The sequence below is a fragment of the Molossus molossus genome, unplaced genomic scaffold, assembly GCF_014108415.1.
Source record: "Molossus molossus isolate mMolMol1 unplaced genomic scaffold, mMolMol1.p scaffold_m16_p_18, whole genome shotgun sequence".
Taxonomy (NCBI): domain Eukaryota; kingdom Metazoa; phylum Chordata; class Mammalia; order Chiroptera; family Molossidae; genus Molossus; species Molossus molossus.
Genome location: NW_023425353.1, coordinates 15,283,379 through 15,293,635, shown reverse-complemented (window position 1 = coordinate 15,293,635; position 10,257 = coordinate 15,283,379). Strand labels below are relative to the sequence as shown.

The window sequence follows — 10,257 nt, the reverse complement described above, 5'->3', positions numbered from 1 at the left end:
CCAGTTCTAGAACAAGTTGATAAATCCAACTTTAAGACTTTGTAATTAGTGAGGTTTGGGTGCAGAGAGACCCGGGGGTGACCTGGTTTGGCTAAGAATGTTTGGGGTACCCTGACCTTTTCCCCTTGGCATGCTCACCTTGCTGTCACAAATGCCCAAGTACATGAATGACTCCAGGACAGGAAAGAAGCTAGGGCTCAGTGTTTAGCACAGGCCTGGTGTTTTCAAATGAACAAATGTGTATCTAGGAAAAGGAAACGCTTTTTACCTACAGGGTTGGTAGGGAGAGAGAGCTTGCTCTTTGGTTGAGAACCGTCAGTTCATACTAATACTTCATTTTGCATAATGCCCTAGATATTAAGGATTGAGTGGTCAGGATGGTCATAGATGCCGTTCCTAAGGTTTGTGTGTTTTGAATTTTCATAGATCATATTTAAACCAAGGCATTACTGCATAAAGGAATCCTAGGGTGCATCTTTCTACGAATCCCTCAATGTGTCTTTGATCTTGGTATTTGGAGTCTATTTAATATGGAATACACATATTCATTTGGATTGATCTTTACCTTGGAGATAATCCTGAGTCATGCTTTGAGAAGTTCCTTTTGTGATCAAGACCTCAAATGTCTGACGGTCTTTGTAAAAGCAGGATGCTCCCCTGTACCTGAAGTTCTCCGGTCTGGAGCTCCCGGGAAAGGGGGCCCGGGGAGACTGGAAGCAAATGAAGAGGTCTTCTCTTCAATATCTGCCCTGTCTTCATGCTAGTGCTCTAAATTACTTGTGTTCACATTCTCAAGTTTCTCAATTTACCACTGAAATTTTGTTTATACTGCCACTAGTATTTTTATATTTGTTTAATACTTGCCAGTTTATAAATGGGTTTCTATTCATAATCTCGCTTGTTTTCTTCTTTCCTGCAAAGAAGCAGCTGGACATAAAGAGTGATGTAATCAGGGCTTCATAAGTAGAATTGGAGCAGAATTGGGATACAGATCCTCAGCCATCCTCTTTCCTCTGCACTGGCCTGCATGTGATTTCAGAACCTTAGTCCTCATGTAACCTTGTAGGTCACTTGTTGCCTTTGTATTGTGCTTAAGTGGTATTACTACTTTGGGGAAGGTAGTATTATCCTGTTTCATCCTGTAGAAACTGAATGAGGGTAAGAAGAATTTAATGATTTTGTGACAGCTTTTTAGTATTAAGCTCAGTTTTCAACTTAGAGAGCAGAGCCTTCTAGACCATGTGGAGAGAAGAGAAAGAAGAAAGAACTCGTTTTAGGGAAAAACAATCCATTCCTTTAGTGGTATAGTTAAGGATGATAACCTAGCATCGAAATCACATTCTCCTTGTGCGCCTGGCTACTTGTGCCAGCCTGTATGTGAACATTAACCCAAAAGACTCCTTTAGATGTCGTTGAACTAGTTACTATAAAAAGGATTTCACTTTCAAACTCCCACGTTTCAACCACAGAGAAATTCAGTACAAAGGTAATTTGAAGGTATGTATAGATGGAATTTATTGAGTCTTCTTTTCTGAATGCCAGACACAAAGATTTCAGTAGAAAGGCATTTTAAAAGGCCTCCCTGGAAACTTTTGAAAGGCAGTAGCTATAGTTTTTTATTATTTATTCCAGTTTGGAGGTTAGTGTGTATTGCAATGTATAGGTTGTTATATAGGAATAGAGCTTTTGCCCCAGAGAATTCTTAGTCTGTACCTGAAATGACAAACCCAGAATATTTGTGTTAAATTAGTTCATCATAACCACAAAGCCTGTAATTGCAATTCTGCAGTGGTGAGGAAAATGGCTTTCAGGGGTTCTTAGGGTTTTCTTTGAGGAATTAACTTGTTTAATTGTGCATTTTCCAGATTTGCTGCTTTAGAAAATTCTTAGCAAGTTCTCTTAAGGCTTTTATAAATTCTTCAGCATTTTCCTTAATTATTTGCTAACAGAATTTATACATTAGTCATAAAACCTTTGAAGCTTAAACATGGGTGAATTTTCAGTACTGTTTTATAGTTTTGGGGAATGGTCATCCAGTTGACACAGGAATTTTATTTGGGCCAAAGGTCAGATTTTTCCAGGTGCACTAATTTTACAGGATCTGGAGCCTTTCTTTGAGATTTATGACTGTGCTTGTTGCAGTCACTGTTGTTTAAAATGATCTTTAATAAGGCAGGTCACTTTAAAGGAACTGTTTTTTCATTGTTACCCTCATAATCTCCATTCATGGCAAACTTTCTGAAATATTAGGTTTTTCTTTTTCTTAGTCAAATAAAACAAGCCCATTTGATATCCATTTCAAGATCTTCCTTCTGCTGTCTTGTCTTGTAGTCATTTAGCTTCTCATTAAGCACACGGGAGACTGCCAGAAGGGAGAGAAGATGAAAAGAAAATAAATAATTTTCTAATTGTTAGCAGCTCTGGAAAATATTTAGAAGAAATTGAAGCTATTGTGGAACTTCTTTTGGATTATGTTCTGTTTCATGCATCTGCATTGTCTCTGAGATGTTCCTAATAGTCATCAATTCAGAGACTGACTATCCAGCTATCGGAAGACCAGGAATCTGTCTTCCAGCATTGTTTGGTTTGTTTCTTGCTATCTCTGAGCATCTCCATAGAGGATATTTAGAAGTAAGGTGTAGAGATAAAATATGAACTAATCAATATTTTTTTCTTTAGAGCTCTTTAGTGAACAATTTGATTTTGGGGGGGGGATAGTTTAGTTATTGGAAGTGACTAATAGTAACTTTATTTTATTTAGTTGTATCTTTATTTTATCCTCACCCGAGGACATTCCCCCCCGATATTTTGTTCAAATAGAGTGGGAGGGAGAGAGAGAGAGAGAAACATCTACTTGAAAGGGACACATCTTTGCCACCCACACGACCCAACCAGGGCCGGGGATAAACTGCAACCAAGGTACGTGCCCTTAGCGGGAACCAAACCCAGGTCTCTCTGGACCGCAGGACGACGCTCTAACTGCTGAGCCAAACCGGCCTGGGCTATTTTGTTGTATCTTGTACATAAGTGTAAGGAAGCGTTTGGGCGCTTTTTAAGAAACATGGGCTTATAGAGATTCCCATAATTGCTTTCCTGAATTATTAAGCTTGAGGTTTCATTTCATCTTTGTACTGGAACAGAACCTTGGCTTTTGCTGTGGAACAGATACAGAGGCATCATCTAATTTTCTTTGTATGATTGCTCAAGAAGCTATCTTGTTTTGCTTTAGCAGTAGAAAAAGGGAGAGGAGAATTAGTAGTGGACAGACCTTGTATAACAGCTGTAACATTGACGATGTCTGTTTTATTTCCTTGTCTTTGGTCCCTATTTCTCCTTTAACCATTTGGACATTCATGTAATAGAGCTTCACTTATAGACAGGACAGCAGCCTTCAATTAGCTAGTGAGTAGGTTCTTGATAGTTTGCCTCAGGGGAATTTTCATAAACCCATTATGACTGCTCACTTAGACTGAGTGACTGTTACATTTGTAAATAAAACTGTACAAAACTGTACGGGTAGATAGGGTTAATAGATAGCTGCAGGGGGTCTAAAGTTAATCCTTTCAGTTTCTTGTTTCTTGGCTTCTATTCCATCAATTTCCACCTAAGGAGGGGATTTATGGAAAGATCTCAACTAGGCATCAGAAAACCCAGTTTCCTAATTAGTTACTTTCCGGCTGTGGGGCCTAGAGCAAGTCACTGTCTGCTGTTTTTCTATTTTGCATCTATAAAATGGGGGTACTAATTAATGCACTGCTTGCTGTATCAGGAATGTTGTATGTGGGGGAGAAAGGTCCCTCCCTTTTTACTTCAAACGTTTCTTCATTCTAGAATCCCTTCTCAGGTTGGCCAGCTATTCCTGCAGAGGCCTACTGAGCAAGTTCTTCCCAGAAGCCCTCCGTTTGTCTATTTGGAACTGGCTTTCTTCCAGACGGTCCCTGCCAGTCTATCTGTTACAGAGCACTTTTGAATTCTGTTGTGCACTCCAGGTGTTGCATGTTGCCTTTCTTCATAGATTGAAAGCTCCATGAGGGCAAGGATTGTATCTTTCCTGTTTCTGTGTATCCACATTACACATGTTTATTAACCTACAGTAAATGTTGTTTGACTAAATTATTATTATTTAATATTATATATTTATATTTAATAATATTATTATTATTTTTTTGTTAATCCTCAACCAAAAATATTTTCCCATTAAATTGTGTTAGAGTAGAAGGGAGGGAGGGGAAGAGAGAAACATCGATGTGAGAGAGACACATCGATTGGTCGCCTCCCGTAGGACCTCCACCAGGACCGGAGATCCAGCCTGCAACCCACGTACGTGCCCCTGACCGGGAATCGAACTGGAGACCCTTTGGTCCTCAGACACGCTCTAACTGCTGAGCCAAACTGGCTAGGGCTCACTAAATTAATTCTGAGGCTGTCAGGAATGAATACTTTGGGTGATGGGAAGATGCCAAAGATGGGCATTTTACCAAAACTTTTGGATGACTGGTCTTTGAAATCATTACTTATCTGTCTGTTTTATCAGTGACTGAATCAGATGCTAATAATACAAATTGGTAAAGCCTGTTTTTTGGTTCTGACTTCAAGTACTGTTTGTGAAGCAAGTCAGAGGAATGAAAGCTTGTCACAACAGCCCTGAATTTGACATTTGTTCCATTTCTTACCCTGTAGCATGTGGAGGCCTATCCATATTCAACTGCTGAGTGTGGAGAATGAAAACGGACTGCGCGTTGTCTGGTCCACATTTTAGCTTGTTTGCTTTGAAGAATTTTTGAGGTGGAGAAATAGATGCTTCAGGCTCTGATTTCAGCCCATGCTGTGCTATGCAAATGTTCTCTACATGCCTGAGTGACCTTTTGAGAAAGAGCCTTTGTGATCTGTAGCCAGGGCTTGCTCTGGGAATAGTGTGCCAGATTCCTCCAAAAGTGGGAAAAGTGAATCTGTTTAAAGACCATTTAAAGAAGCCACTGCTTTTCCTGGCTAAATACTGGTAAGTCCATGTTTCTTACTGTCTATTTTCAGAGCTTTTGAAATTTGCTTTGCTGGTTGATTGGGGAATGATGTGTGTGAGAGGGTAGTGATAAAGTAATTAAGTAGCTGGGGAACTATTTGTTTAAGTGGCTTGGAATTGTAGATAAATTCAAACTGGCATCATTAGTATCGGAGTGTTTATCAATGTCTTCAGGCTGGCTCCCCCTAAGTACTGGCTGAGTGACTCTCAAACAGATTTGTAAGGTTCTTTTTGCCCCAAAATGACTCTAATGGTTTGTCACTTAAATTATTTTCTATTTGTTTTGATTATTGTATAAAATGGAGTGTATCAATATTAAAAGCATAATTAGTTTGTTTTAAGTTATGAAAGAAATAGCATTCTGAAGTATTTCTCTTGCAGTGATACTGATGTCTTGGAGGTTCATAGTTATTAATGCTTTTACTGAGATGTTTAGTTTGTATTGCTGAAATGCTGATGAAAGAGTTTTGTTGTGTATTTTTTATCTTTCTCTTAAACAACCTTTTTGATAAGGATCATGATAGTTTTGCACAAGGATAAGGTTGCAGAGTTAATTATAATGTTCTATAGAAATTATAAAAATTGAATTATCAGAGAAGATAGTAAATTCTAATTCTTTTCTCTGTAGAGATTAGGTACATGTAGTGGGAAGGATAGAGTGCCCATAGAAGGTCCTAGAGCAGCAATTTTCAACCTTTTTCATCCCATGGCACACACAAACTACTTACTGAAATTCTGTAGCACACCAAAAATACAGGTCAAACCTCGGTTCTTGAATGTCTCCCATCTCAAACAATCTGGTTTTTGACTCAACCCTTTCATACTAATACCTGTATAATTAGCCACGTGTCTTTCAGGTGACAAAGGGGAGAATGTGAGAGTGTGAGTCAGTTTGCCGCTAAACCTTTCGTTATTAACATCTCAGGAAATTGTGCTGTGAAGATATTGCATGTTTTTTGTTTTGCTTTTGGGGGTTTAGAATGGATTCATTCAATTTACATTATTTCTAATGGGAAAAAAATATTTTGAGAGGAAGGGAGAGAGAGAAACATTGATGTGAAAGAGAAACATTGATCAGCTGTCCCCCCTGCACACCCCCCACTGGGGATTTAGCCCACAACCTGGGCATGTGCCCTGACCGGGAATTGAACCTGGATCTCCCAGTCCATGGAACGATGTTCAGTCCACTGAGCCACACTGGCCAGGCAGTGATTTGGTTTTTGAACAAATCACTCCTTCAATAGCCTTCTGGAATGAATTAAGTTCAAGAGCCGAGGTTCCGCCTGGCCAGTGTGGGTCAGTGGATTGAGCATCTTCCCATGGACTGAGAGGTCCTGATTTGATTCCCGGGCTGGGCACAGGCCTGGGTTGCGGGCTTGGTGTTTCTCTCTCACATCAATGTTTTTATCTCTCTCTCCCTAAAAAAATCAATAAAAACATTTTTTGAAAAAAGAAGAACCGAGGTTCCCACTGTATATTATATTTTTTGCTGACCTGACAAAAGGAAAAAGTATAATTTTGATTCATTCACACCGGACAACTATTGTATTGTAATTTTTAAATTTTACATTCTAAGGGAAAAGAGGTCAGTGCCCCTGACTAAATAGTCAGGTATTGCATGTTTTTAAAATTGTTGCAGCACACTGGTTGAAAATCACTGCCCTAGAGGAATGCTTTCTCCCTAAGATCTTTGCCCTGTAGCAGGTTTTAATTGAACAAAAGTACGTAGTTTTCTGGTATTTTGCCTGCTCTTTGGGGTGGAAAAACCTTTCCTCTATGTTTTCATAGTTATATGTGCTGTCATGTCTTTTTCTCCTTCCCAAGTTTCCCTGGAACTGGGCTCCCCAGACGCAGCGCTGGAACAGATGGATAATGGAGACTGGGGCTATATGGTGAGAGGCTTTGCAGATATATTTCAAAGGGTGTCAGATTATTTTTGTATATCTTTCCCTCCTTCTTATATATTATTAGTATAATACATCTTGTAAGAATGAAAATTATTGGTGCAACTCCTCTTAATTAGTTTAGATGGGATTAATTAGTTTTGGGGGTGTTTTTGTTTTGTTTGGTGTTTTCATGTAAGCAAACTCAATATAGACTCTCCAAGTAACTTTATAATAACTTATTTGAGAGACATCATGATTTTTAAAGTTTCTTGTTCTTAATACTCTTCATTCATAGAACAGTGACTATGAAAAGGGTCTAGTAGGGAATGGTATAGAGGACATTTCCTGTGGTTAGAGAAGTTAACCATTGAGAAGGTGCAACTTCTCCAACCTGTTCTGTCTTTGCGTGTGCATGTGTCTTCCTATTTTTCTTTTACTTTGGTAAGAAATATATTACTTGCCTAGTACCTGAAGTCTGTCAGTCGGTCTCTATACTTTTTCTTAAATATGATTTCTAAAACCAAAGGTATATATTATTTAGAAAAGCTTCCTTTTCAAAACTAAAGGCCAGATTGCAACATTAATGTTATAAAAGTGAACACACTATCAGATTTTGAAATTGAAAGTTACTTCTAGCTTTTGGATATATGAGATTGTGTTGATTAAACTGTGTATTTTAACTCAGTGTTTGGCACTGTTATTGCCATGAAAAAGTTGAGAAGATAAGGTCTGCACAAATTTTTATTTTAAAAATAAATTTCATGAAGCAATTTTGAAAGTAGATTCAGAGGACATATTGAAAGTAGATTCTTTTCATTATCAAATCATTTTTTTGCCTATTTTATGTCAAGTTAAGAAAAATGAGTCTTTTTTTTATTTATTTTTATGTTTTTAAAAAAATTTTTTTCTATATTGATTTTAGAGAGAGAGGAAGGGAGAAGGAGAGACGATAGGAACATCGATGAGAGAGAACATCAATTGGCCGTCTCCTGCATGCCTCCCACTGGGAATCAGGCGCACAACCTGGGCATGTGCCCTGACCAGGAATCAAACTGGCGACCTTTTATTGCATGGGTCAACGCTCAACCACTGAGCCACACCGGCTGGGCTAGATAGGTTTTTTTTTTTTAGTGAGAAGAAGGTAGAGGGAGAGAGAAACATCAGTGAAAGAGAGAAACATCAATCGGCTGCCTCCTGCATATCCCCTACTGGGGATTGAGCTCACAACCCCTGCGTGTGTCCTGACTGGGAGTGGAACCGGTGACCTCTCAGTGCATTGGACTCCACTCAGCCAACTGAGCCACACCTGCCAAAAAAAGTGTCTTTTTTAAGCAGAAAGAAACTTAGTTTATTTTAGTTTGGTCTTTGTCTTTTTAGAATATACTCTCGACCGAAACTTCTCTTAGATGCTGGGCCTGAAATTAAATGGCTTTGGAAGTGATGCCCTTGTTTCCTAGTATATCTTTAATGAATTAGATTTATACCTTTTTTTTTTTTCCCCTATTGAAAGCATGTTAGATACCTGCGTCTAGGTGAGTTTATCACTGAAATTAAAGCTGTTTTGCATAATGGGATTGCTAAATATCTTATAGCCTGAAGAAATCTTTTGCTTTGCTTGCTCTCATTTTTCTTAATTTGTCAAAGTTAAGATTTTTAAAATTTCAGGTGACTAATCAATTTTTAAAAAATTTCAGATGACTGACCCAGTCACATTAAATGTAGGCGGACACCTGTACACAACGTCTCTCACCACATTGACCCGATACCCGGATTCCATGCTTGGAGCTATGTTTGGGGGGGACTTCCCCACAGCTCGAGACCCTCAAGGCAATTACTTCATCGATCGAGATGGACCGCTTTTCAGATACGTTCTCAACTTCTTAAGAACTTCAGAGTTGACCTTACCCCTGGATTTTAAGGAATTTGATCTGCTTCGAAAAGAAGCAGACTTTTATCAGATTGAGCCCTTGATTCAGTGTCTCAATGACCCTAAGCCCTTGTATCCTATGGATACTTTTGAAGAAGTTGTGGAATTATCTAGTACCCGGAAGCTTTCTAAGTACTCCAATCCAGTAGCTGTCATCATAACCCAATTAACCATCACCACCAAGGTCCATTCCTTACTAGAAGGTATCTCAAACTATTTTATCAAGTGGAATAAGCACATGATGGACACCAGAGACTGCCAGGTTTCCTTCACTTTTGGACCCTGTGATTATCACCAGGAAGTTTCTCTGCGGGTCCACCTGATGGAATATATCACAAAACAAGGCTTCACGATCCGCAACACCCGGGTGCATCACATGAGTGAGCGGGCCAATGAGAACACAGTGGAGCACAACTGGACTTTCTGTAGGCTGGCTCGGAAGACAGACGACTGATCTCCAACCCCGTGGGAGTTCCTGGAAACTGACTCTCCAGGAGATGTTTTTTTAAATCACAGTGAGGGATTTAAAAAAATTTTTTTGGTATTTATTTGAAGACATTGAGGACCAGAAGGAAGTTTTGTGCTTTAGCAGAATCCTCTATGTTTATTCCCTTCTCCCTGAGTATGCATGTGCCTGTTCAGAGCCTCCAGATAACTTTTTTATAAAAAGAAGTCTGAAAATTATTATGGTATATAATCAACCCTTAACAGAGCTTTTTTTTATTACAATGCTAAAATGATTTCTGGTTTAATGGTCCCTAACTCAACTAGAAGGCTAAAAAATGTAGGAATGAAAGAATAAACAGATTGAGTACTCAGGATGCCTTTGACAAAAATCAAAACATCATGTAGGGTGACCTAGTTTTCAAACCAATAAGCAGTATTGTAATATTAAAGGAAAACTGCTCCCGTCATTTAAAAGTACTTGTTAAGTACTGCTTTTTACAGTTATGACAACTGTTTCTTTCTATGCATATAAATCAAGCAACCAAATATCTGTAGCCATGGAAATGTCTGACTAGAAATATTTATATTGGATTCTGAATACAAAATGTCCCTGTGGTAGAAATCTTCGTATGCCTGGTGCAGTATAATTCCCAAATGTACTGTCTACCAGAAAAAAACTAATAAAAAATGAAATAGAAAAAGTAGGTATGTATTTATTGACTATTGTTACTTATGGGGGAAAATCATATTCCTTGTCTGAAGTGTGCAGTTTGTTTTATGTACCAGTATAGTATACACTGCCAGAACGCACACACCTGTATTCGATTCAGAGGACTCTGTGGAACCTCAGGATACAGTTTATGGAACTCTGCTGTGTTATTAAGCAGAATAGATAAGGTTGCTAATTTTGTCTAAAAGAGTACAATTTGAACAGTGAACATAGAATTTGACAGATTTTGTCAAATTGGATTTAGGTT

The 10,257-nt window shown here is 38.6% G+C and overlaps 1 protein-coding gene across 2 annotated transcripts; it reads left to right on the top strand.

Moving 5' to 3' along the window:
* The first annotated feature begins 1,233 nt into the window (after positions 1-1,233).
* KCTD6 (potassium channel tetramerization domain containing 6) lies at positions 1,234-9,981 on the top strand. 2 transcript variants are annotated; one of them, XM_036267559.1, is made up of 4 exons: positions 1,234-1,497; positions 4,681-4,999; positions 6,845-6,912; positions 8,601-9,981. In XM_036267559.1, the coding sequence occupies exons 3-4, from the start codon at positions 6,886-6,888 to the stop codon at positions 9,285-9,287; spliced, it is 714 nt and encodes a 237-aa protein (XP_036123452.1). In that variant the 5' UTR covers positions 1,234-1,497; positions 4,681-4,999; positions 6,845-6,885; the 3' UTR covers positions 9,288-9,981. The 2 variants fall into 2 exon arrangements, with proteins under 2 accessions (XP_036123452.1, XP_036123451.1); XM_036267558.1 differs by lacking the exons at positions 1,234-1,497; positions 4,681-4,999 and having other exon boundaries at positions 6,842-6,912.
* Positions 9,982-10,257: the final 276 nt, after the last annotated feature.

Bases quoted from the DNA above. Each gene is read 5' to 3' on its own strand.
- KCTD6 (XM_036267559.1), top strand. From the start codon at position 6,886: ATGGATAATGGAGACTGGGGCTATATG. The intron at 6,913-8,600 runs GTGAGAGGCTTT...AAAAAATTTCAG, and splicing joins ATGGAGACTGGGGCTATATG to ATGACTGACCCAGTCACATT.